At 42.3% G+C, this 26,703-nt stretch overlaps 3 protein-coding genes across 10 annotated transcripts in view; 2 read left to right on the top strand and 1 right to left on the bottom strand.

Moving 5' to 3' along the window:
- The first annotated feature begins 59 nt into the window (after positions 1–59).
- LOC119006281 (putative uncharacterized protein DDB_G0271606) lies at positions 60–4,201 on the top strand. 2 transcript variants are annotated; one of them, XM_037074807.1, is made up of 3 exons: positions 60–98; positions 2,114–3,719; positions 3,888–4,201. In XM_037074807.1, the coding sequence occupies exons 1-2, from the start codon at positions 75–77 to the stop codon at positions 3,716–3,718; spliced, it is 1,629 nt and encodes a 542-aa protein (XP_036930702.1). In that variant the 5' UTR covers positions 60–74; the 3' UTR covers position 3,719; positions 3,888–4,201. The 2 variants fall into 2 exon arrangements, with proteins under 2 accessions (XP_036930702.1, XP_036930701.1); XM_037074806.1 differs by having other exon boundaries at positions 2,114–4,201.
- A 1,071-nt stretch (positions 4,202–5,272) lies between these two features.
- LOC119006282 (putative uncharacterized protein DDB_G0271606) lies at positions 5,273–7,369 on the top strand. The gene is made up of 2 exons (XM_037074808.1): positions 5,273–6,887; positions 7,056–7,369. The coding sequence occupies exon 1, from the start codon at positions 5,291–5,293 to the stop codon at positions 6,884–6,886; it is 1,596 nt and encodes a 531-aa protein (XP_036930703.1). The 5' UTR covers positions 5,273–5,290; the 3' UTR covers position 6,887; positions 7,056–7,369.
- Positions 7,370–12,370: 5,001 nt separating this feature from the next.
- The window catches only part of spire1b (spire-type actin nucleation factor 1b), a 36,623-nt gene continuing 22,290 nt past the window's right edge, over positions 12,371–26,703 (bottom strand). Inside the window, exons 5-18 of one of the 7 annotated variants that reach the window (XM_037075836.1) lie at positions 23,587–23,661; positions 23,058–23,222; positions 22,850–22,936; positions 22,005–22,134; positions 21,292–21,333; positions 17,035–17,198; positions 16,841–16,934; positions 16,581–16,726; positions 15,930–16,112; positions 14,460–14,597; positions 14,193–14,263; positions 14,061–14,088; positions 13,529–13,833; positions 12,371–12,763 (exon numbers count right to left, since the gene is read on the bottom strand). In XM_037075836.1, the coding sequence (XP_036931731.1) occupies positions 12,508–12,763; positions 13,529–13,833; positions 14,061–14,088; positions 14,193–14,263; positions 14,460–14,597; positions 15,930–16,112; positions 16,581–16,726; positions 16,841–16,934; positions 17,035–17,198; positions 21,292–21,333; positions 22,005–22,134; positions 22,850–22,936; positions 23,058–23,222; positions 23,587–23,661 (1,884 nt within the window). In that variant the 3' untranslated portion in view covers positions 12,371–12,507. The remainder of the gene's footprint in view (positions 12,764–13,528; positions 13,834–14,060; positions 14,089–14,192; positions 14,264–14,459; positions 14,598–15,929; positions 16,113–16,580; positions 16,727–16,840; positions 16,935–17,034; positions 17,199–21,291; positions 21,334–22,004; positions 22,135–22,849; positions 22,937–23,057; positions 23,223–23,586; positions 23,662–26,703) is intronic. The other 6 variants (XM_037075839.1, XM_037075837.1, XM_037075840.1 and 3 more) reach the window with 6 other exon arrangements.

Genomic DNA, 26,703 nt, shown 5'->3' with positions numbered 1-26,703 from the left:
AATATGATTCGAAGGTAATTAATTAATATGGACTCACCATGGATGCAAAATGAGCTTTCAAGCTAATTGTAGCAATGATGCAATGGCATAAAGAACAAGTAAGTGAACATAAGGCTAATAGGGCTAATATATGATAACGAATTATCATCACACCCAGATATTAATCGTTACCTAATGATTAATAACTAATAACTAACAGTCTCTCAGTGTGTTCTGTAGTCATTCACCAGTATCTATAGACTTCAAATTACAGGTACTCAGGTATTAGGATTAATTAGTTATCAGGTCCTTCCTGATTCATTCTGCTGTCCTTCCTTAGAAACCAAGCAATGTGTGTATTTTATTTTCAAGGAAAACTAATGAAAGGCCTGGACTCAGGGCCAAAGACAGCACCATTATCACTTAGCGAAGAAGTGCAGTATAATGCAAAAGGGTTAAAAGAAACATTTTGAGACAATGATAATTTACCCTTATATAAAATATTGGAATAATTCTTTTTGGCAGATAATTTAATGTTTGGCTTGTTAACAATGAAAATACAACACAAGGGTGTGAGGAAGACAAACTTTCCACAAAAAAGTGCACTCATAAAGTTTTAGCATTTCCCAAACACAGTAGTTTTTTACTTTGGAAATGATATGGGAGCGAAACAGAGTCAGGATTACAAATGGAAGTAGAAAAGTCTGGGGACATCTGGTGGACAGATAAAAAAAAATGATAATAATAATGCTGAAGGGGGACAGGAAAGATTGAGATGTGGTGGTCCTGCATGGCCACAGCTATCTCCACAGTGCTGTGGGTTAGGGTTAGGGTTAGCAGAGCAGACATTGTGACAGTGAGGAACTTCACTGGCTAATATAATGGGTGTGTATGTAAATGTGGGAAATCTTGTTGGCTTTCAATTGATTTCAGATGTAGGATTTACAGGTTTGGCTGTAGAAGCCCCAGAGCGACAAGCACACCAGCAACTCCTCCTTAAGCGGCAATGTTAATTTTGAGACTAAATTACTGGAGGAAAGCAGACGGAACCAGTTTTGTCTCTCGCTCTGGTGCCCTCATTTTTTTTTACTTTTCAGAAAAAAAAACAAAAAAACAAACGACATGACCAAGTTCAACAATGTCTCCTGTTACTCAATATTTAAATATTTTGGCAGTAACCATTACAGTTTTTTTTTTTAAAAATCGCAGGGGTTTGGGAGGCATTTTCCTATTCATTCTTATGGAGACATTTTCATCTTTGGCTCTGCTCTGGCTCCAGCATGTGTGCAGCCATTTTAAGCTCTTTCTGTCTTTAACTTTCCACCTTTTTTCACCTTTTTAGGCTCTTTCTGCCCACATACTCCACAACTTTTCGGCCTTTACAGTCTTTTTTCATCTTTTTAAGCTCTTTCAGCCCTCTCACTCTACAGCTTTTTGGCCTTTTTCACCTTTTTAAGCTCTGTAAATGTTCAACTTTTTCAGCCTTTTGAAAATTCATTTTTTTTCTGCAAATTCCTGACCATTCAACCTTAAAGTTTTATGCATTTTTGACAGTACATTCAGCAGATTTCCGAAATTGCTTCAGCCTTTAGCATTCACACTGTATTTTCGCAGGAAATGCAATTTTTCTAGTTGATTTTTAAAATGAGCATCATTGAATTTCTCTGTCTCATCAAAGTCATGGATAAGTGTAATTCAAAGTCATTTTGTTTATTCAGTTTATTCAGGCGTGAAAACAAAGAAAGCTTGATTATTTAGAGAAAATATATATATATTTATAATATATACACTTTGAAATAACAGGCAGGTACACACCACAGGATAATCGGGCCGATTTTTGAATCTGTGCGTGGTGTGCACTACGGAGAACAACACACACTATAAGATCAGCAGAGAGAGATCTTGTGCGATCTGTCTTTTGTTATCATCAAGTGTGTGGTCTCCTAATCTGTGAAGGTTTGAAAAATCCTGTAGTGTTAAACCAAAACAAACATTCTGCTATAGCAACAGAACAGAACAACATCAAAGCAGACAATCCAAGGAGAATGATCAAAGCCCTGGTGATGTCATGAATTTTAGAATGTTCAAATGCTATAAATACAGGACCTGACTTTACACAGTCATTTGTAATCAGACCGTCACGATGAGAGGAAGGAAAAGCAGAAAAGACTACCGTACAGAAGAAGGAGGCAGTATGAGAGATCGCTCTCAGGAAAGGAGAAGACAGAGAAGCGTGAGCAAAGAGGACACAATGGTCCAACAGAGTAGGAAAAAAATGGCAGAGAAGAAGAAAGGGGCTGAGAAGGTTCTGGAAAGTACCATGACTCCCGATCAAATAATAGCTGAGAAGCCGAAAGAGGACACCAAGAAGATCGCCTCTGCCGTGAAAAACGCAGGTACGTCTCTGGACGTTGAGCGCCACTGCTGGCAGCTAGACACCTGGCTGCTGGACGAGACAGAGGAGTCCAAACCTCTCGTTGAGGATCAGATGGACAAGCAGATGGACAAGGAAAGTACATCCGTCATTCAAGCCACCAAGGGCTGCAAGCAGACGGTGCAGGATATGCAACAGGAAGAAGAGGAGCCTGTGAAAAGACCCCAGGCTTCCCACCAAGTCCAGCTTGAGGAGAACAGAAAGGAAACCAGGAAGAGTGCAGCTGCCCTGAAAAAAGCAGAGGATCATCTGGAGACTGAGCGCCTCAGCTGGCTGCAGGAGAAATGCTCATTGCTGGAGGAGATGGAGAAATCTGCAGCTCTCTATGAAGCTCTGCTGGATGAGGAGAGATGCAAGAACAAAACCCTCGCGGCTGCTCTGAAAAATGTTGAGCAGAAGCTGGAGAGTCATCAGGTGGAGTGGCAGGAGGAAAAGACTTCCCTCATTCAAGCCACAGAGGGCTTCAAGAAGACTCTTCAGGATATGCAACAGGAAGCAAAGGAGGCTATGGAAAGATCTCAGGCTTCCCATCAAGTCCAGCTTGAGGAGCAAAGAGAGGAAACCAGGAAGATCACAGCTGCCCTTAAAAGGGCAGAGGAACTTCTGGAGACTGAGCGCCTCTGCTGGCAGCAAGAGAAAATCCCCCTGATGGAGGAGATGGAGAAATCTGCAGCTCTCTATGAGGCTCAGCTGGATGAGCAGAAATGCGAGAACAAAACCCTCGCGGCTGCTCTGAAAAACGTTGAGCAGAAGCTGGAGAGTCATCAGGTGGAGTGGCAGGAGGAAAAGACTTCCCTCATACAAGCCACAGAAGGCTTCAAGAAGACTCTTCAGGATATGCAACAGGAAGCAAAGGAGGCTATGGAAAGATCTCAGGCTTCCCATCAAGTCCAGCTTGAGGAGCAAAGAGAGGAAACCAGGAAGATCACAGCTGTCCTGGAAAAGGCAGAGGAACTTCTGGAGACTGAGCGCCTCTGCTGGCAGCAGGAGAAAATCCCCCTGATGGAGGAGATGGAGAAATCTGCAGCTCTCTATGAGGCTCAGCTGGATGAGCAGAAATGCGAGAACAAAACCCTCGCGACTTCTTTAAGGAATGTTGAGCAGAAGCTGGAGAGTCATCAGATGGAGTGGCAGCAGGAAAAGACTTCCCTCATTCAAGCCACAGAGGATCTCAGGAAGACGCTGCAGGAAAAGGAGCAGGAGTGGGAGGAGAAAGAAAGCTCCATGAGGTCCCAACTGGAAGATCTCCTGAGCAAGAAGAAGAAAAAGAAAAAATGGTACAGATGGTTCTTATGTTTGGCCTGATCTACGTTCAGGAACTGTGACTGAATCAAACACACGCCTGAGCTATAGGTGGTTTTCCCCGGGTGCTCCGGTTAGCCAACCTTTATTAAAGAAGAAATTCTTTAATAAAAACTTTTAAAAAAAAAGTTCAATCAGTTCAGGCGTGTAAAACTAGGTACCGGTTCCTGATCTGGGTCTTACTTTCTATACTTCTAAACGAACCATTAAAATGTCCATTAGTCTTTGCACCATCCACGCCAAAAGGAACGTCATCGGCTGGTCAAGATCACAACAACACAAAGGCTCTTTTAAGAGCCACCTGACAACACCAGACTATACAGTATCAGTAGAACCAGTACCCGTTCCTGATCTGGGTCTGCAAGGGACTCCATCTAAGTTTTCAACACTAACTGTCCTTTGCCGCTGAAATGGTGAGCTTTGAAGGCTTTCTTCTGTGTGCCAGTCACGTCACCATGGCAACTACAGGAACCACAGCAATGAAGCGATAAGATGGCTAACCACTTGTACACCTAGTAATACTAGTTAAGAGTATCTTCTGATTTTAAACCATGTAGCTACAGTTGTTTTCGTCATAAAGCTCTGCATTCAGAGCCAAATTTAAAATAAAATAAAACAAGCCAAAGGCATTTCTTAACAGAAGATTATTGTGTATTATTGTGAGTTACTTATTTCATCAAATGGCTATAACAACTTTCAACCTCTCCTTGTCCCTCATACTTTGAGCTACAGACAACACTCCAACTTTTAAAGAGTAACAAGACTTTGAACTATTCAGAATCAGAAATCCTTTAATGTCCCACAGACAGGGAAATGTTGTTTGTCACAACAGCAGAATATTACAAGAACAGAGCAACAGCAGAAGTATATTGGGCATGTATTCAGCTTATTAAGATCTTTCACGGTTTTGAAATCAGTTTCAGTTTTAAGGATTTTTAGCTTGTCTTCTGATTTTAATAATGGGTGTGTATTGCATGAGCTAGAGTGTGTGACATTGCTAGAGTGGCGAGCAGCTGGAAAAACTGGAGGAAAAAAAAAAGGAAGGAAAAAAAAAATTCTCTTCAGCTTGATTTTTACATCATGTAGGAGATACACTACTTAAAAGGTAATTAATCACTGGTGATTAATTGTAGACTCGTAAATAGGCGAGCTTCATTGAACCGAAGCTGAATGTCAAACAAAACCAAGGACCACAAATGAAAATGTGTCCGAGGACCAAAAACGAAAGTAGCAGCTAAAACGGCTGAACAAAGTGCAACGGAAAATATTTAACAAAGCACAAATCAAAATGTAAAAATCTAAAACCAAAAACACACGGCAAAAGGCGACAAAGGCAGAAAACAAATAACATCCAGGAATATTTGTGTGTGGTCTCCTAATCTGTGAAGGTTTGAAAAATCCTGTAGTGTTAAACCAAAACAAACATTCTGCTATAGCAACAGAACAGAACAACATCAAAGCAGACAATCCAAGGAGAATGATCAAAGCCCTGGTGATGTCATGAATTTTAGAATGTTCAAATGCTATAAATACAGGACCTGACTTTACACAGTCATTTGTAATCAGACCGTCACGATGAGAGGAAGGAAAAGCAGAAAAGACTACCGTACAGAAGAAGGAGGCAGTATGAGAGATCGCTCTCAGGGAAGGAGAAGACAGAGAAGCGTGAGCAAAGAGGACACAATGGTCCAACAGAGTAGGAAAAAAATGGCAGAGAAGAAGAAAGGGGCTGAGAAGGTTCTGGAAAGTACCATGACTCCCGATCAAATAATAGCTGAGAAGCCGAAAGAGGACACCAAGAAGATCGCCTCTGCCGTGAAAAACGCAGGTACGTCTCTGGACGTTGAGCGCCACTGCTGGCAGCTAGACACCTGGCTGCTGGACGAGACAGAGGAGTCCAAACCTCTCGTTGAGGATCAGATGGACAAGCAGATGGACAAGGAAAGTACATCCGTCATTCAAGCCACCAAGGGCTGCAAGCAGACGGTGCAGGATATGCAACAGGAAGAAGAGGAGCCTGTGAAAAGACCCCAGGCTTCCCACCAAGTCCAGCTTGAGGAGAACAGAAAGGAAACCAGGAAGAGTGCAGCTGCCCTGAAAAAAGCAGAGGATCATCTGGAGACTGAGCGCCTCAGCTGGCTGCAGGAGAAATGCTCATTGCTGGAGGAGATGGAGAAATCTGCAGCTCTCTATGAAGCTCTGCTGGATGAGGAGAGATGCAAGAACAAAACCCTCGCGGCTGCTCTGAAAAATGTTGAGCAGAAGCTGGAGAGTCATCAGGTGGAGTGGCAGGAGGAAAAGACTTCCCTCATTCAAGCCACAGAGGGCTTCAAGAAGACTCTTCAGGATATGCAACAGGAAGCAAAGGAGGCTATGGAAAGATCTCAGGCTTCCCATCAAGTCCAGCTTGAGGAGCAAAGAGAGGAAACCAGGAAGATCACAGCTGCCCTTAAAAGGGCAGAGGAACTTCTGGAGACTGAGCGCCTCTGCTGGCAGCAAGAGAAAATCCCCCTGATGGAGGAGATGGAGAAATCTGCAGCTCTCTATGAGGCTCAGCTGGATGAGCAGAAATGCGAGAACAAAACCCTCGCGGCTGCTCTGAAAAACGTTGAGCAGAAGCTGGAGAGTCATCAGGTGGAGTGGCAGGAGGAAAAGACTTCCCTCATACAAGCCACAGAAGGCTTCAAGAAGACTCTTCAGGATATGCAACAGGAAGCAAAGGAGGCTATGGAAAGATCTCAGGCTTCCCATCAAGTCCAGCTTGAGGAGCAAAGAGAGGAAACCAGGAAGATCACAGCTGTCCTGGAAAAGGCAGAGGAACTTCTGGAGACTGAGCGCCTCTGCTGGCAGCAGGAGAAAATCCCCCTGATGGAGGAGATGGAGAAATCTGCAGCTCTCTATGAGGCTCAGCTGGATGAGCAGAAATGCGAGAACAAAACCCTCGCGACTTCTTTAAGGAATGTTGAGCAGAAGCTGGAGAGTCATCAGATGGAGTGGCAGCAGGAAAAGACTTCCCTCATTCAAGCCACAGAGGATCTCAGGAAGACGCTGCAGGAAAAGGAGCAGGAGTGGGAGGAGAAAGAAAGCTCCATGAGGTCCCAACTGGAAGATCTCCTGAGCAAGAAGAAGAAAAAGAAAAAATGGTACAGATGGTTCTTATGTTTGGCCTGATCTACGTTCAGGAACTGTGACTGAATCAAACACACGCCTGAGCTATAGGTGGTTTTCCCCGGGTGCTCCGGTTAGCCAACCTTTATTAAAGAAGAAATTCTTTAATAAAAACTTTAAAAAAAAAAGTTCAATCAGTTCAGGCGTGTAAAACTAGGTACCGGTTCCTGATCTGGGTCTTACTTTCTATACTTCTAAACGAACCATTAAAATGTCCATTAGTCTTTGCACCATCCACGCCAAAAGGAACGTCATCGGCTGGTCAAGATCACAACAACACAAAGGCTCTTTTAAGAGCCACCTGACAACACCAGACTATACAGTATCAGTAGAACCAGTACCCGTTCCTGATCTGGGTCTGCAAGGGACTCCATCTAAGTTTTCAACACTAACTGTCCTTTGCCGCTGAAATGGTGAGCTTTGAAGGCTTTCTTCTGTGTGCCAGTCACGTCACCATGGCAACTACAGGAACCACAGCAATGAAGCGATAAGATGGCTAACCACTTGTACACCTAGTAATATTAGTTAAGAGTATCTTCTGATTTTAAACCATGTAGCTACAGTTGTTTTCGTCATAAAGCTCTGCATTCAGAGCCAAATTTAAAATAAAATAAAACAAGCCAAAGGCATTTCTTAACAGAAGATTATTGTGTATTATTGTGAGTTACTTATTTCATCAAATGGCTATAACAACTTTCAACCTCTCCTTGTCCCTCATACTTTGAGCTACAGACAACACTCCAACTTTTAAAGAGTAACAAGACTTTGAACTATTCAGAATCAGAAATCCTTTAATGTCCCATTTGTTGTTTGTCACAACAGCAGAATATTACAAGAACAGAGCAACAGCAGAAGTATATTGGGCATGTATTCAGCTTATTAAGATCTTTCACGGTTTTGAAATCAGTTTCAGTTTTAAGGATTTTTAGCTTGTCTTCTGATTTTAATAATGGGTGTGTATTGCATGAGCTAGAGTGTGTGACATTGCTAGAGTGGCGAGCAGCTGGAAAAACTGGAGGAAAAAAAAAATTCTCTTCAGCTTGATTTTTACATCATGTAGGAGATACACTACTTAAAAGGTAATTAATCACTGGTGATTAATTGTAGACTCGTAAATAGGCGAGCTTCATTGAACCGAAGCTGAATGTCAAACAAAACCAAGGACCACAAATGAAAATGTGTCCGAGGACCAAAAACGAAAGTAGCAACTAAAACGGCTGAACAAAGTGTAACGGAAAATATTTAAAGCACAAATCAAAATGTAAAAATCTAAAACCAAAAACACACGGCAAAAGGCGACAAAGGCAGAAAACAAATAACATCCAGGAATATTTCTGAGCTTGGACACACGAGGGACGCCAAGCAGACAGAAGCAGGAACAGGAGCAACGAACAGACAAAGACAAGAGGGAGAGCAGAGACTTAACACACAGACACTAACGATGAGACGAGGAACAGGTGAGGAGAGAGAGCAGGGAGGAGGCCAGGTGAGGTAACGAGGAGGGGAAGCACAGAGGAGAAGACACTGACAGACAGAGGGAGACACACCGCAACAAGGGAATACTCAGGAGAACTTATAGGACACAAGAGGGCATGGAAAATCAAAACATAAGACACAACACACAGCACAAAGGCATGGAATCTAGTGCCATGACATAACTAATTCAGGGAAAATTAAATAAGACTGTAATGAGTAAAGTAATAGGATTCAGTGATAGCGGGCTGATGGTGAAATTATGAGTCGGCTTGTATGTATTAAATATTAAGGTAGTAATTTTTAATACTACCGGTACTCTCAATTCTTTAGTTTAGTTTATAAGACAGAAGTCAGAACTCAGACGCCAAATCATCCTCATGTGTATGGATCCAGCTGTATGGAGACGTGTCGGTCCAGTACCCAGGGGGAAGGCTGGTACTCTATTGAGGAACTCTTGGTCCAAAGGCCCAGCGGGGTGTCCGCCTTTTGAGCGCTGGGGGCAGGGTCGGTCTTGGTTGGAAGTACCCAAAGTCTCTTTCGTTTGAGGCCACATGTACGGCTGCACTCTTCTTCATCAAATGAGGATAGTCTTGGAAAAGACTTTTTCTTTGTGGTTTCTAAGGGTGGTTCATAAGTTCTGATTCTTCAACTTCTTCTGAACTACACAGTGGAGGTGCTGATAGTGTCACTCCTTCTGTGAAATTATGAGTCTAAAGTCCTGAAACTTTTTAATTAAACTAAACTTTTGTTTTTAATGTTTGTTAATGTTTGGAAATCGTGTTTACCTTTCCCAGAACTTCACCATGGCTTACAAGTGGAATTTTGTCTATTTGAAAAGATATGACATAAGTAAAATCACTTATCACTCAAAAAGATGCAGATACTTTGATCAGGTATTGCATTACAGTTTATTGTTGTAGTCATCATTTGTTGCACTCTCTGCAGGGAGATACAGCATGAAGGTAATACAGACTGAAGGTACGAGCTACACCGTAGTACATGCATGATGCTGTCACACTGTGAAGTTTCTTCTGTGGACATCCCTATCCTCCCCCGAACACACCGTACTGGGAGAGTCTCCCTCTCAGAGACACAGATTTACAGCAGTCTCACTGTCAAGATACCAACGAGGCAACACCGAGCTGATCTACGAACAAACCAGTAGAAACAAAGTATGTACACATACAGTAGATGACTGTTCAACATATGCGTGTGATCATAAAAGGCAGTTCTTAAGGCAGAAACATCTTAATCAGGAAGATGAGGAATGTGATGAGGAACCAGACAGACATCCAGGCCTCAAGTCAGGTGCTTCTTCCTGCCAGCAAGACTGTGACTGATGGAGAGAAATCATAAAGGCGTTTTATTAAGACTTTAAATATGTGTTGAACGGCAAGACGGTATGTTGTTAACTGTTCCTGCCTGAACAGTGAACTAGGTTTCATGGTGTCAATCTGTACAAACACATAAACATGAGCTTGTTGCATTATTACTAATCTTTACACAATACGGATACAAGTCAGGAACTTAAAGTAGTTAATATATACTATATATTTACCATTGAATTTATTTATAGGTATTTAAAAATGCAAAAATATGCTATCTCCTGTAAATTATTTAAAAGCAAGTCTGAAAAGAATCCTCCACATGGTACGGCAGGTAACAGTGTTTCTATACCTGCTTTTGTGCACATCTGAGTGATCTCAGTAAAAACAGTTTCAAATGAACATAAAGTGTGAATGTATGATGAAGAAATGTGCTTAAAGGGTAGCTCCACACATTGTACACATTAAAGTGTGTTTACAGGTCTTAGGGAATACTATTGCAAATGTGAAACTAGACAATTCCCCGCCGGGGAATCGCAAGAGTGGGCTGTGCGCTTTGCCCCGTGACGAAAAAACTATGAGAGCTAAGGCAAAAGTATGATATCACGTTGATAATTTGGAGTTTTAGCTACATTTTAAAGTTGATGATGATAGCATACTGAGATGTTTGTGTGCGCTCAACAATGTGGGACGAGTTAGCGACAGAAAAAATGGCTCTCAATGTACAGTGGATTGTAAAATAAACAGAGAGATAGAGAGAGAGAGAGACAGACAGATAGAGAGATATATATATATATAGAGAGAGAGACAGAGATAGAGACAGACAGATAGAGATATATATATATAATAGAGACAGAGACAGACAGAGAGAGAGAGAAAGACAGACTCTCTCTGTGCAGGCCCAGCTGATCTCGGTTGCCACGGTGATCGTTGCCGACCACCGTAAATCCGACCAAAAAAGCGGACACATTGTGAGAGAGAAGACAAGTGTGGCTACAACTCTGGAAAATATCACTGTTAATGAGCGTAATTTGTGGCCGGGATCATCATGGAAAGAGAAAATTTCTGAGTTTTGTTTTGAGTCTCTCTCACTCTGTCAGTTGGTCTCCTGCACTCTGCTGCGCGAACATTCCACCATACACACTCATTGAAAACCCTGAATTTTCCCAAAATCACTCATCATCGTTAAAGGGTCAGAGTTCAAAAACTATACATCGTTGGAAAAAAGTTCAAATACAACTTAAATAGACGAGACCTGTGCCTACGTTTCAAAGTTTGAATGGTTGGCGAGCACAGCCCACTATGGACACCTATAGCTCTGCTATAGAGGTGTCCATAGTGGGCTGGCGAGCACAGCCCACTAAAAAGTAGAACAAAGTGTTAACTGGCTCCAGAGGAAGCTGCATGGAATTTAAAAAAATGGACTCCAGTGATATCATTCAGCAGCTAATTGCAATTAGTGTAATTTAGCAATTTAGTAACTAGTGTAATTTAGGCACCACATTTTGTGAAGAAGGAAGAATGTGTGGATTTAAAAGGTGGTATCTCAGTGCTGCACTACTTCACACACACAGCATCTTAGTCACTGAGTAACATCACCTCAGACAGCTTATCAGATGACATGCAGCTTCCCTTAGAGCCATGAAAGGATTTATAGTACTTTATTCACTGTAGTAGTATCTGTAGTAGTACTTCCCAAAACCTGTAAACAACTGGGTGTGTAAAACTGGTGGATTTACCCTTTAAAGGCCCTCAAAACTTTTTTTTTTCTGTCTGATCCTCACTCTACGCATTGGAACGGAACATTATATCTCAAAGTTAGAGTCGATTTGGTTATATTATGAGGTTTTTTTTGTATGTTAATTTTTTGTGCTCTTGTGCTCTGCTCACTGGTTTGAAAATGGGCATCATGGGAGATGTAGGCTATGGGATTTTATTGAGCTTGACCTGTGTCAACATAAAAAATTTGGCATTAAAAATATTGCAGACTCTGCAACATTTCAGGTGATCTATTTGTACCATCATTTCTCTTCGAGATCTGGCGAAACGACTTCTCTTTTGTTAACATACAGATCAGGATGAAGTTATTATTTGGCACTAAATCTGCATAAAACGGTTTCTATTCTAAATGTGATGCCAAAGGAAAAAAAAAAAGACACAAGGATATTTCGAGACTTTCCTCTGCTTTCTCAAGACAGCAGGAGCTTGCTCTCAAGCAGCTTGGTGATGGGGGGACAGCAAAATAAAATTTAAAACAGACGGTGACTTTTCATCGAACAATCATTTACTGTACACACACATGTTAAAAAAAAAAAAAAACCCATACAAAATGATTTTTACTTTGAGTGTCACTCTCAGTTACAACACGATCCCTCCCTAGGCCTTGTGTCCTCTGTAGTGCCAGTGCCTGAGGAAGCCAAACACACTTCAGACCTCCTTGTGCTTATTGATTTGAGTGTGAGTTGGGTTGGACCACGCAGTAATGCCATCGGAGGGGAGGGAAGTTGACCCACTTTGAGGCCTTGCCAACAGTTCTTGTCTCTCTACTCAAACACCGCGTCAAGAGATTAAAGGATCATCATGATATGGTAAAAAAAAAAGAGAAGATTGTCCGATCTACAGTATGCTGTTGTCTGTAGGAGCTGTACACGATCATCAGGACACAGCAACAAAACACCACCACCACTGAGGTTCATATCAGCCATTCTGACAGCTTTATCTGACTGAAGTATACATGAACAGCAAGATCATATCCAGTGCTGAGTCTTTGCAATTGTGCCATTGATGCTGGAAGCAGCCAGAGAGAGATAAAGATAAAGAGTTTTAGATCTCCTTGATTGTCCGTTCAGAGGGCCGGTACTCCTCCCTGCCTTTAGGGGAGGACATGTAGAAGGACTGGGTCTTGCGTTTTAGGCGAGCTCTCTTTGTGGCCAGGGAGAGGCTGTGCTTGCTGGAGGCGATAATGTCAGTGATGAACTTCTTGCAGTCCACGCACACCTCCATGGTGGCCCAATCCTCCGTCAGCTCCGGGGGAAGCTCCAGTTCTTCATGAGACTTTAAGGAGCCGTGCTTTGAGAACCTACAGAGAAGAGACACAGGATGAACACAGCAAATCCTCACATTTAAGGAACTGGAACCACCAAATGTTTGGCTTTTCTTTTTCTTTTTTTTTTTTTTTGCAGCTCTGGAATTGTTTTAGTTTATTTGGTCAAAGTTCTGTGTTCATCACAGTGAGGCTGTGGTTTCATTGTTTTAGTTTGGATTTAAAAATATATATATATTTATGGTACTTTGTGTTTTTTGGAAGGTGCTTTGTCATGATTATTTATAATACATGGTAATGAAATGTGTTTTTTTATGTACTCAACTGATCATTGATCGGATGAGGAAGCTTTGTCCTTTGTGTAAAAATCTCACAAGTAGCAGTTGATGAAGTGAACAAATCAATGAAGATTTGACTCCTCTGTGTATTTTTACCATCTGTTGACACAGTACATTTCAGCCACTAGATGTCACAGTGACAGTGTACTATGGTACACAGATACAAACTGGATATACTGTATGAGCAGTAGCTAATATGATAGAAGATATGTTGTATTTTTATTTTGTTAAGTTTTTTCTTTTATATTCTGTGATTATGAGCAAAGGTGTTTTCATCTTTTGTATGTTTTAGCATTTGTAACAATTATAACAATTCATTTCTTTTTAAGTATGTGCTCTGACTCACTACAGTGTGTGTTTTAAACCACTGTGCCAATATAATACAAACTTTCTATAGGAGAATGTGCATTATATCATGACATAAATAGTATGACTTCCTCTATCTGAATAATTATGCTCTTACTTAGACATGGTCTTCTGAATGCCGTGGCGCTGTGGGCTGCCACTGGATTTCTCAGATTTAGCAGCAGCTGCTGCTCCAGAGGCTTTTCCAGCTCCTTTAGATGCTCCTGTTGTTGCTTCTTTAATAGGGGAGGGCGCCGTGGCCCCTTTTACTGCTGACGGCCCCGGACTCGGCCCTGGCCCTCCTGCCACAGACAGTCCTTGTCCTACAGCAGCCATGGCACTTAGCCTATCCCTGGGGAGAGTGCTGGTTGAGCCAATGGAGTAGATGGGCAAGCTGGAGTAAGGTTTGGATGGCAGCCGCATCTATTAGAGTGGAAAGACGTGAATGTTAATGGAGAGAAGCATGATGGTTATTGGCAAACAGTTCTGATGTCAATCAAATAATCAGATAACTTAATCCTTAAGTTTGCCTTCAACAGTATTTGCCCTTATTTTTAATGTGACACCACAATACTGACAGCTGCCTGATGAAAACAGCAAGAGGCAGTTTTTCCTGCTGCACAGGCATCTGATTGGACTATCTGACCTACCTTTTTGCAGCACTGCGAGCACACAGGTCTGCAAAGAGAAAACAAGGAAAACAGAGCAAGTGATGAATGAAATCTGCCAATCTTCCTCATGAATAGTTTTTGTTTGATGTGCAAAAGGTGAACATGTTTTACTTTTTGCAAAACTGGCAGATGTAGGACCAGGTGAAAAAGGAAAACCTTTTGGTTCGACAACAGAAGCAAAGCTGCAATTAAAAAAAGACAAAGAGAGAAAAAAACAGTCATGCAAACATTCTATTAGTTTGACAAAAATGTGATTCGTGGGAACTCTGAAGAAAGCTGTGTACTCTTTCCTTCATGATGAAGTCAAGAGCCCAACTCATTCACTTGATGTCTCACACTGTGCACCAAACAAGGAAGACGTGTCACAAAAGAAGTTACCTTTCCCTTCTTCATAGCGTTGTAGATTTCCTTGTACTGCTGGAACTTCTCCAGCTCTGCCTTAACCAGCACCTGTCTGATGTGCATCACCTCCTCTACGGTCAGAGACAGACACTCCACAGGGAAACAGAACTCCTCCTGCAGCAACACAAGCACGTATATTGTACGGACACACACAACTGTGAGTGATTCTGGCAGCGGCAGCTCTAACACACAGAGCTCAGTGTTTATCATTCAGAACACATGCGGCCATCCCTCTGCACCTTTCAGCATGGCCTGTGTGGGTCCAGCCTGCATTTGGCTCACAAAGCTGTTCTCACTGTTCTTACTGAAGAAACAGGCGGATTCAGAGAGGGCTCATGATGCGTAAACAACTGGACTGACGGGAAGACATGATCCCAGCAGCAGCGCAGGGCAGCGGAGCTCCTCACACACTAGCCATTAATTGCCTGGAAGAGATGTGTGTTTCCTGCCTCTTTATACTTTCTGTGATACATACCTGTGCAGCTCGCACTGATCTTTGTTTTGGACTCGATTAGTTCATTTCGCATTAAAAAAAATGTTAATGTGGCTGGTGTGTTTTGTTTGTTTTTTTGTTTGCCATGACATCCTGTTGGAAGCATTTCAACAGTCACACACATCGTGAGTCACTGACTGACTTCTGTAGTACAAGTTAATCCACAGTATTTCCTGCTGATCTCATGACTCCTGACAGCTACAGAATGCTGTTTTGTGACTGAATGGGAGGAAAAGCATGGGAAGAAGCATTAGACAAATTCAAATCTTGAGAAATATGTGTTACTGAACTGTTTCTTTATACTAAATTATAGTGCTACAAATTAACCAAACTATGGAGGTCGAAATCACACGATTTATTGTACTACTTCATACTCCCCGGAACTCACAGACGTATGCTTCATTTTTCGTTGAGCACCACTGCTGGTTTAAATGAATTTTAGTTGCGGCTACCTACTGTCTGGGTGTTAAAATGTGATCTAAAGCAGTAGGCTGAATGATTATTAAAGGTCCCATAGTGTGCTTATTTCAAGGTTCATGCTTTTAATTTCAGTGTCTACCAGAAAATGTTTGCATGATTTTTCTGGTACTGTCCTTTGCTGCAACACATCTATTCACCCTCTGTCTGATCACTCTGTTATAGTGTCTCTTTAAGGCCCCCCATCCCTACAAGCCCAGTCTGCTCTGATTGGTTAGCTCAGACGGGCCTGGGCGTGCAAGCATGAACGGCAGGAAATCTCACTTTCTGCAGTATGGGACCTTTAAATAAATAAATGGAATTGATCACTAGCTGCATGATCACACATCAAATAAAAAGCAGTCCTCCTCAGTTTATTATGGAAGCATTGTGCTCTACAGGGGAATGATCTCTAGTGAAGCAGGAAGCAGTAGGAGAGGATGGGCAGCTACAGTTATTATCATTATTCCAGAACGGACTATGGGAGACTGGCAAACCTTGGCCGACTCTCTTCCTCTGATGTAAATGCCCCTGCACAGGGCAAAAACTGCCTTCATCAACCCCAAAACAAATGCCTCGATAGGGCTGGAGCTCCGCAAAGGTTGGAGAGTGAAGGGAGAAGGGCGGAGGAGAACCTGAACGAGAGAAGGTGAAGGCGTGTGTGTGGAGGAGGAGGTTTCCTGCAGTTACCAGGGGATAATATGAGCACATACAGTGGATTCAGTGATAGAGGAAGAAGAGGGAGGAAATCCAGCAGGACACATGTCAGGCAGATATAAAAGAGAGATGACAGTGAGTGTTTCATTTCAATCCCGTCTCATTTGTTTCTCTGTAAGGATCCTGCCCTCCCCCCGCCAATTCTCCAGTTCTCCATCTTTTCTGTCTCTTTATTAAGTTACTGGACAGGATCTGTGGTCGGGGCTGGATTAAAACTTTGCCAAGCAACGCTGCCCTCAGAGAGCCAACAGCAATATGCTGTCATACTGCCGCGCCATTTGTTGTTTGTAAAGGCTCTTATGAACCGTTTGAAAATAATAAAACCACAAGGAATGTTTCGTAGTCTGCCTCTTTTTTTCAACTTAAGCATCATTTTTATCTCACATTTCCTCCATTGAGGATAAGCAGGTCTTAAAAGGTGTCTGACTCACCAGAGACTTGGAGTTCTGTTTGGAGGGCGGCAGAAACTGTTTGACATTGGTCGGGGTTTCCTTCTCAATGGAATGTCTCCTCTGGGGGGTCTTACGCCTCTCTGGCTGGGGTGTAGAGGAAATGGGCAGGAACATGGGTGGAGCTGCTGGTCAAAAGAGACACAACAGCTTAAATGGTAGGTTTCATTTCAGGGTTTTCACGGTTTAGTTGAGAAGGCATTAGAGCTGTTTCAGGGATATAGAAATAATTCCTGACTCACTTTTCTTCCCCACCGCAGACTCTGGGGATGTGTCATCCATCACAGATGTAGCCACACTGGAGCTGCTGGCTGATTGGCGCCCAATAATCTCATCCTGAATGAATGTAACAGCCAAGCACTTCATAATTATAGGCGCCGTACATGCCAGATGTAATTTCTGAACATTCGTACCAAACATGCAAACTCATACTGACGTCAGAGTCAGAGCTGTCCAGCTCGGCGAGGCTGGGAGCCTTCAGGAGCCTCTTCCTCTGAGGCACAGACTGAGAGCCGGAGGGTTCGGCCCTTGGAGATGCTGATCCATTGGTCAGAGACAGAGAGCTGGACGTCCTCCTGCCCATGTATGGACTATACTCATCTGCACAGAGTCGCACACAGGGGAGTCATTGAGATAAAAGGAGGATAAAGCGCTTGAGATGAATCTCAAAACACCTCCTCGTGTGATTCCTTGCATCCAGTGCTATTCTCGTTCTGCCTGTTCTGTTCTGCCCACTGGAAAGAGGGGCTTTTTTCAAATCACAGCTTTGATATGAGGCAAGACGATGCGATGAATCTGTAAAGAGGACAGAGTTTTGAGATCCATTCCAAGGTCAAAGAGGTCGGGAAGGGTGAGTTAAGTTGGTCTGAGGGGAGGCAGAGGAGCAGGCTGGTGTTACACAAAGAGCATGGATGCCTCTCTCATGAAATATTCAACCTCTGAACTCTTAAAATTGGATTCTCTCTCCTGACATCCTCCAGGGTATATTTTTGGGGGGAGCTGAATCTCTGAAATTGACAAACTGACTAACAAGATCATTCTACACGGAGAGGAGTTGTTACTGTATGTCAAAAACAGCCACCTGCCAAGCTGCCTGACACTAGCTGTTGTTGTTTCTAGGGGTGCAAAATGGTTGAAAAGAGGGAGGGAGGGAGGGTAAGAAGAGGAGACAGAGAAGTGCTGCAAAAGACAGATAAAGAGCTGCAGCTGATAGGATCTGTGGGAGCCCTGAAACCTCTCTCGTTTCTCCTTTCAGTCTCTTGTTTGTTGGGAAAAGCATCCACGTTGGCTCACCATTTCAGCTGCTGGACTGGAACTAACTGTCCGTCTGCAACCTAAGATGCCTACGAGACTACATCACCAGGCTTTGGATTTAACTCCAGACACGAATAAACCAGCCATAATCGGCCCCAATGGTGCAGTCTACCTGTATCTCAGCCAGGCTTCAAGCTTCAAACACTCAAAGCGGATATATTAGTTTACAGCCAGGGAGGTAGACAGACAAGGCCATTAGGTTTAGGGTGAACAAGGCCTTCCAAAACACCAGCAGGTCATACTTTACCTAGTCCAATACGGAACATATCCTGTGGCATACTGCGAGTCATGCCAAAACCTAAAAGGGGACACCTCCTTCATTAGGATAGATATAAGACTACTCCAATAATTCATTATGTCCCAATAATATCAGGATGCTTTTCCGAGGTGTAGCTTAAATCACAAGAGGCTGCTGAATACCTTTAATGTGTGTGTGTGTGTGTGTGTGTGTGTGTGTGTGTGTGTGTGTGTGTGTGTGTGTGTTTTTAAAGCTGTTGTGCATTAATGTGGTATGTCTGCAGCCACACAGATGCATTGATTATTTTCATGTCCTGTATATCACTTTGGTCTGATTCTTTCTGCCACTTTTATGTTTACCCGTATGAATGTTGAAAAATGTTGATCAATCTTTGTTTTTGATTCCAAAACACATCAAAAGCAAAACACACAGCGTTCATGGCATCAGCAGTTCAAAACTAGGGTAAATGTCCCTTATTTGGATTATCGCTAAAAATTTGATGAGCAGAGCTACCTGGCCACTTAAGCCAAAGATAGATACAGCTTAGAGAAGCAAGTCTCAGTGTGGAGAAGAAAAACACACACATTTAACTCTCATTAACTTAACTTACTATCCTCCCTCTGCTCCCAGTCCTTATGCTAAGCTGAGCTAATCACCCACTGGCTACATAGACATCTTTGACAGAATGTGAACGCTTGTTGTTTGGTCACACTCTGTTGATGATGTTCTAACCATATCTTACAAATTTCTCCTTCAATGTTTTATCATTTATCACAGGACTAGCTGTTTCCCCTTGCTTGCAGTACTTATGCTAATCTAAGATAACCACCTGGCTCTAGATTCATATTTAGTGCATAGCCATGAGAGAGGTTTCTATCTTCACATCTAACTGTGCCCGAAAGCAAACTCTGTGATTTTCCAAAATCTGAGGCTATTCCATAAAACTGTGGAAAATGCATTATAAACACTATAATATATAAATCCATTTAGCCAGTTACCGAAAAGGAAAAAAAACAACAACAAAAAAACACCTGCCAGACAAAACTAAATTGATCCAGAGGTGCATGAGTTGTGTAACCACCACGCTTATATCTCGTGAAATGGATTTCCCCCCTGAGGCAGTGTTTTCGTGTTCCTGATTAAAACCTTAATCATGTTTATTAGAGTGTCAGTGACTTGTGCCATCTCCCCCTGAAATATGGAGCAAAGTAAGATTCAACCTGCTCACTCCGAATGAAAATGATCCATTGTAGAGGGCAGGTCTCACACACACACTCACACATTATCAGTCACCATGAATGAGTAAGCGTGAGGCGATAAAGCTTGTGGTGTGATGAGAGACACTAGCTTCAGTAGGAGGGCAGTGGAGCCCAGCAATAATCTGATTCGCCTGCCTCAGCAGTATTTCCTTATCACCTCAATCAGAACTGTCTCTTTAGGTTGGTCATATGAATGTGAAGCAAAAAACATCCCCACTGAGAGAACATAACTCAGTTTGCTGAGTGTCCAGTGCTGTGCAGAGCATGAGGCTGCACACTGATCCGTCTGCACCATGATTAAATTCTGCAAAGTCATCGGGGTACATAAAAGACTCTTTTGTGTGAAGCTGATGGGTCTTGAGGAGACGGAGGTGGCAGGAAGTCTTTCAGCTGTTCCCTTTCACTCCTTGATTAGATATCTGGATGCAAACATATCTAATTAGTATTCACAGTATAGCAGTATATTTGATAGATGATGTACTTAGCAATGGTAAGACTTTTCTTAGTGGTTGGAAATCAGTAGGCTGATTAAATTCTGTCCATTTCTCTCACATGAGCTGCATATAAGACAAAGTATATGAGCTGTACCAGCTCTCAGTAGCACCATCACACCGAATGACTTCCTCTGAAGAAAGATTTGAAGTGCACCGAGGCACCAAAGTCATTTCACAACTCTTGCTATAATCAGTAGCATTAAAACTCAATGATGGAGATTTTTTTTTCCTTGAGGCCTGCCAAATGCTAACGAGGATTCCCTCTTGAACGATCAACTAATCAGAAGAAGTAGATTTGAAAAGGAGGAATAACGTAACATGTGTATTACTGTGAACAAAAGTATAAATCCACACTTTCAGCTTACTTATCTTGACTTCTGCTCTCACTTGCTAGGTAGCAAACTCTCAGTCAAAGGTTGATGGGCACTGTGCAGCCAGCCTGTCATGTCTGGAGTAACTACATGATTGTGGAATAAAACATATCTATGTAGAGTTGCTTTTATCTAAGGTGCTTCATTGTTTATTGCCATAGTTTCATTTATGAGGTTTCATTCGTGGTTTTCAATAAAATGTTATCCATTGTCTTATCTACTTATTATATTCTGTTTCACTTCCATTTCTTTTAACATTTTCATTTTACGTTTCTGGAATTCATCAGTCATGCAAACTTCTATTTATTGTTGGTGATTTATCTTTTTACTTTTGTCTGCTCTGTTTTTTTTTTTTTGCTTAGTGAAGCACTTTGGGCAAATCAAGTTGAGTTGAAGCTGAGCTATTGATATTGTGATAATCAATATGAGTTCAAATCCTATTTGTATACTTATTGCCATCATAAAAACAAATGTGTGGGTTTTTTTTAATTAGCTAAGCTACTCTTAGATCTTCTAATGTTCCCCCTGATAGCTGTACCTGGGGTAAGAATGCACCTGGTTGAGTCACTAAAGGTCCAAACACCAAAAAATAAAAGTATTTACATTAGTTTTATTTCTTACTCATTCAATTAGCTTATATTCTTTTTTTTAAGGACTAAAAAAGGATGTATACAACACCAACCATATGTCCACCTACCCACCAAATTCCCTAGAAAAATAAAATCTTGTTGGTCCATTCTGTCAGTCCATGTGTCACTCATCATTTGACTCCCATCATTGTCCTCCTACTGACCAGTGTCTCACATCACCATGATTCCACCTCCACAGACCACGGCCAACCATCACCAACCACTGAAGCATGACATGAGATGCGTGCGCGGTGCGCTGATACACTGTGTTTGATGTGTGTGCAGGCTGAGAGAGCAGATGAGCAGCCAAACAAGGAGGGAAAGAGAAAGATATTTTAAAAAATAAAAAATAAAAAAAAAGCCAGGTAAGCAGCAGGGTAGACTTTACCTGACGCATCAAAACTGAAAGACATGCTAAGTGGCCGAATTACTGCAACGAGAAACAGTCATGGCATTGGAAAGTTATTGCTTGGGATTAGGAGTCAGATTAAGGCAGGTGTTATATAATACATTCAAATATTGTGATCTGCTTCTATTTGCAAAGAAATGCAGGGCTATAGCATGCTCATACTTTAGTTTTAGGTATAACCACCCTCTTAATAGGATTTCAAATAAGTCACAGCCAATGGTGAAAGATTACTGACACTGAGAGACAACAGCGGTAACAGTGTTGTTAGTGGTAATGGAATTGCAGACACTTAGCATTAATATTAATGTACGACTTCCACTGCAGATCGCCATGTAGTACAACAAAATGATAAAAGGCATTAGTTGCAACACAAATATGAAAAGTTAGAGAGCATTAGCTACGACAGCCAAAAGCAGAGGCACAAATAACAGTGCAGTAATGTGTAACAGGAAGCTAAACAGAGTAGCTCAAAATAATGAAGCTATTTACACATTTCTCAACTGGATTTAGTTGCTTTGCACATGATGCCCGGCAGGTGCAAGCATCAGCTCCATACTTCAGCTTAAAAAGTACATTTCAGACTGAAGTATGTTTTTTTTTTCATGTGCATGAGGGTGAGCATATTTTTTGTGAAACAAAAGTGTAAAAAAAAATAACGACACCATGGAAACAGAGGCGCAGAGCATCCTTACCTAGCCTTCCCCTGCGGACCTCACCAGGTGACACAGGTCGAAGTTTCCTCTCTGATTTGATTCCCTCCAGGATCCGCTCATGGAGAGTCGGAGGAGGCTGGGTCTGTGGCTTCAGCTTACGAGCCGACACCTGGCGCAAGTTGAGCAAATTGTACATAATAAGACAGAGAATAAGTAGAGTGGAGTATAACTAGGACTAACAAACAGAGAGTACAGACATGTTCATCACTCCCTCCTCATATCTCCTGTGACTGATTGTTCATCTCATCACCAAGACCTGAGGGCCCTGCTGAAACAGCGCCCGCTACTTCTGCAGTAAGATTCATATCAGCAGAGAACTGATGAACGCAGCATTTCACTGAATTCCCAGTGCAGTGTGACACTGGAATTAGACAGCTGCAACATTCATATTTCACAGAGAGGCTGTGCTTATTTTTAAAATTCTGATTTTTAATCTACTACATTTTAAAAGAAATTTACTTTTTATGTGATGGCATTAAATAAATACTATCCAGACTAGAGCATCATTTTTCCCCCTATAATCTTTGCATTTTTACTCTCATTCACTGGATTAGTTCACCTTTGATTCTCTAAAATGTGCTCAAATTAAACAAGGGATCAATTCACCCTTTGGCTGAAATGGTCACCGGCTGATATACACATGACAGAACTCAGAACTGGTTAGTATGTAAATACACCCTGCTTTGCTTAAAAAGTCACAGACCTATAAAGGTAGGAAACCCATTTTCAAGCTAAGTATTCATTGAAGACAGTCCACAGGTCTGTTCAGGCTGCCTGAGGATGGGTTGTGATATTTAAGCCCGTGGACCTTAAGTTGTACTTACAGGGTTGAGAGGTGGTCTGGACCTGATGAACTCCAGGATGACTTCATGAGCGCTCTTCTTTAACCTGGGTGGGATGTCCCCATTTACCTGGAACAACAGATTAGGGTCAAAATGTAGGAAAAGTTAAACACAGACATGAAGACTGAAGCGACCCAAGCAGCAGGCATCTGGCATCAATATTACCATGTGGTCCACATTGGACACTGACCATGACTTTGCGCAGTTTGTAGCGTTTGGACCTGATGTCGTCCATGAGCATCTCATAGGGAGTGAGCTGGTACTCGATGGGCAGGGGGTTGTACTGGCGCTCCTGCACCTTCTTCAGCTTGACTCCTTCACGCAGGTCCCTCATCACCTGAACCCAGAATCGAGCCTGACGGAGCAAGCAAAGGGCAGCGTGACAAAAAGGGGAAGCAGCAAATACCATGACCCTGCGAACATGAATTTATTTGGACAACAGCGATCATCCATTCTCTGACCTCTCTGTGCTCACACAATAAGGAGCTTTCATCAAGGGGAGCAGTATCCATTGCAACATGGCTCCTGAGGTTTCGTTAATCGCTGCCTATTCAGAGTGTGACATGCATTCATAGTGATTTCTCTATGTGAACATGTAGTCATGAAGAATCTTCGATGTGAAACCATAAGGGCATATGATTCCCCCAGTTTGCTTTAAGTGAGCTAGACTTGAGATCAGCTGAGGCTGGAGGTCAGAGGTCAGAAGTCCAGTTGCCTACCCAGTCATCATTCTGTAGCTCATTCAGGTCTCGGCCAGGCTCCTCCGATGACTCTGCCTCCATCTTACGGAGATTCTGGTGGAAAGAGGGAGAGAGACAGACACAGTTTGTATATGAAAGAAGAAAATCAGAAAGGAAATAAATAAATTTAAAAAAAGCTAAATAGGGAAGGATAAAAAGCTGGACCAACAAAGTCACTGCTGTGTCTCCAGTTCTGCCTTGTGGAGGAAAAAACACTCTGGTGCTATTCTGTATTAATTGAACACTTATGTGATACACCACCAGGCACCATTTTCGCATTAACACTGTATCTTCACAAGACTGGTGCCACCTAAAAATAAGTGTTCACAGTGTATGAAAGATTGTCATTTTACATTTGCTTGACTGACATGATAGGATGGTTTAAAGAGGCTTACAAAGAATACAACTCGAAGGCAAAACAACACAACAACACTTTAGCATTTTTCGCCATGCTAGCAGCTATGCTCTAGTGACGACAATGTTGGATGATTGGTCATTGGTCCACACTGAAATTATCTCTCCTACTATTGGATGGAAAGCTATGAAATGTCTATCTTTGACAGTTCTTTTTGCCCAAAGCTAATTCACATGTAAAATCACATGTCAGCAAATGTAAGCCTGCTTACATGCTAAGTAAAGAATGCGCCCATGGTCCACATCATTATCTGCTAAACACTAGCATACTAGCATTGTCACCGCTTAGCATGTTAGCATCACAAACACAGGCTTTGGTGTCGTTTTTTTACATTAACTTCACTGTGACTGCTAAGAATCAAACGTACCCGATGTAGGCCTTCAGGTTGGTTAGCATGGCTGTGGACTCATTGACTTTCACTGAATACGTTTTGACATGTCACAACAGAAAATGCAGTGTAAAAAATGAAGAGTAAACAATAGCACAGTAACGATGACTGAATTCCTTTTAGCTGCTTCTGTTTCAGAGTATTGTTCATGCTAGCTGAACTAGCTAGCTAGCTAACTATCACACTGTCATGGCTTACTGGGACACTTGAATAATGTTATTAATGACACCTGTGCCTTTTCCTTGACCATGTCAAGTCAAAATGTATTCTGTACAGAAAAGGCCCATTCGCAAAATTACTGACATGTTAGCACACTTATTTAAGACGGTGAACACGGTAAACCTATGAACTTTAGCATCATAACATTTGGCGAATGTTGGCATAACAACCACTAAAGATTTAACCATTTTTTACATTTACTTCAACAGCAGCTAAGAATCTAATTTAGACTTCCATCTCAGGTTTTTGTTTTGTGCAACAGCTCGGAATTTTCTTTAAGCTCAGTTTTCTGGAGCATGCTCCCCATTTACAGAGACTGTGTCCTCACTGCAGCACACCATAGGTTCACATGTCAACCTGTGGCCTTTTGCTGCATGCCCAAAATATAATAAAAATCCCCTTTTTATGTTGGATACAACTTAAAAGTGACAAGACATGGACCTGAGGCAGGCCCTGAGTGAGGCAGTCGACAGTAGCCCTAACTCCTCCATCCTGACACCTGTGTGAACCTGCACAACGTGAGGCAATTAGTGTGTTGTAAAACACTAAGGGCCTGACTGACAGCATGTCTGTGGGAAAACAAGGAGCTATAGCTGCATTCCTCTGCTGCTTTCTAAGTTCAGCTGAGGACAGTGCCTGTGTGTGTGTGTGTGTGTGTGTGTGTGTGTGTGTGTGTGTGTGTGTGTGTGTGTGTGTGATAAAGAGAATAATAGAGAAAGAGGAAGTAGTAGAAGGAAACAACAGCATTTCAAAGCAGCAGGCTGATGGAATAAGTTCCCTCTGGTTAATATTAGCAGTGGGACCATTCTTGTCGTGTCAAAGCAGAGTCTGATAAGACCATCGGGGGACTGGAGTCTCCCCGGCCTGCACCGACCTCGACCCACCGTTGTGAAATCACAGTTAACCATCATCCTGACGGGGAACAGCTGCCTCGACTGAACTGTTAGGCTTAATATATCGCTTACATAATGTGACTCACAACATATTGCACTTTGCTGCATTGTAACTCTGCATGCCTTTAGTGTATACAGTACTTCAGCATCATGAGGTAACACTCAAGAGCTTAATGGTTTCTAACAGCCTGTCTAATTAAAACACTCAAATCCAGCCAAAGAGCATAAAGAGAGATTAGTTCAGTTGCTTTTAAACACCATTATCTTGTTGGTATGAGTGGCGTGTCATGAAATCACATCAAAGCCGCATATTTCCATTTCAAAAGGTTTGATTAAGCAGTGTTCTCTGCACTTCTTCGGGAGGGCATTTTAACGAAAACATGCACGGCGGCCCTTGTGTGGACAACACCGCTCTGCTGCTGCAAGTCCACATTGAATAATTAGAGCAATTACCAACTGCATCCACAACCTCATTTATTTCTAGTATATAATTCTGCTCTGTTTGTTATTCATTTTCAGCTCTCAACAGCTGACAAGAAGCATTTATCCGTGAGCAAATAGGAGGCTGAGTTGTTTCTGTAAATCGCCACTAATTCTTGCTGTGAGTCTCCAGCAGCAGGAGGCGTCTTTGCGGAGAGACGACTCTTTGGCAGCCATGGCTGGCACGGTGGATGGATAAAGATAGATCCCCCTGTGGGCTGGCACAGCTCTGCCATGCACACTGGCAAGCGGGGGTGGGAGGGCTGCGCCTGGGTGCCTTTGACACACATAATGTATATATGGACACTGAGGCAGAAAATCAGACAAACACAGGCGCAGACTCATATGCATACATTAACAGACAGGAGCTGTCACCCAACTGTTACACACCCACTCGTCCTGCTCACACTGAATGATCTGTGAATGCATCATGCAGGCGTAAATATGCAGTCACACAGTCACATGCAGGTACACATACTGGTCTCACACGCACCAGTTCACCACGAGGCTTCACAACATTTAAGTCTTCCATATGTGTTAATGATGACACCTAAGTAAGGTCTCATATACAATTTGCTTCAAGTATCGGGAGACGGTCAGGTTTTCTGTTGGCCTAAATTTTGTAATGTCCTCCGTTGCATTTCATATTTTTTTTAACCTCAATGTCATGTCAATATTTGATGTAAAATCAGGGGTCATTA

This window comes from Acanthopagrus latus, chromosome 17 (genome assembly GCF_904848185.1).
Source record: "Acanthopagrus latus isolate v.2019 chromosome 17, fAcaLat1.1, whole genome shotgun sequence".
Taxonomy (NCBI): Eukaryota; Metazoa; Chordata; class Actinopteri; order Spariformes; family Sparidae; genus Acanthopagrus; species Acanthopagrus latus.
This window is presented reverse-complemented; position numbering and strand designations above follow the sequence as displayed.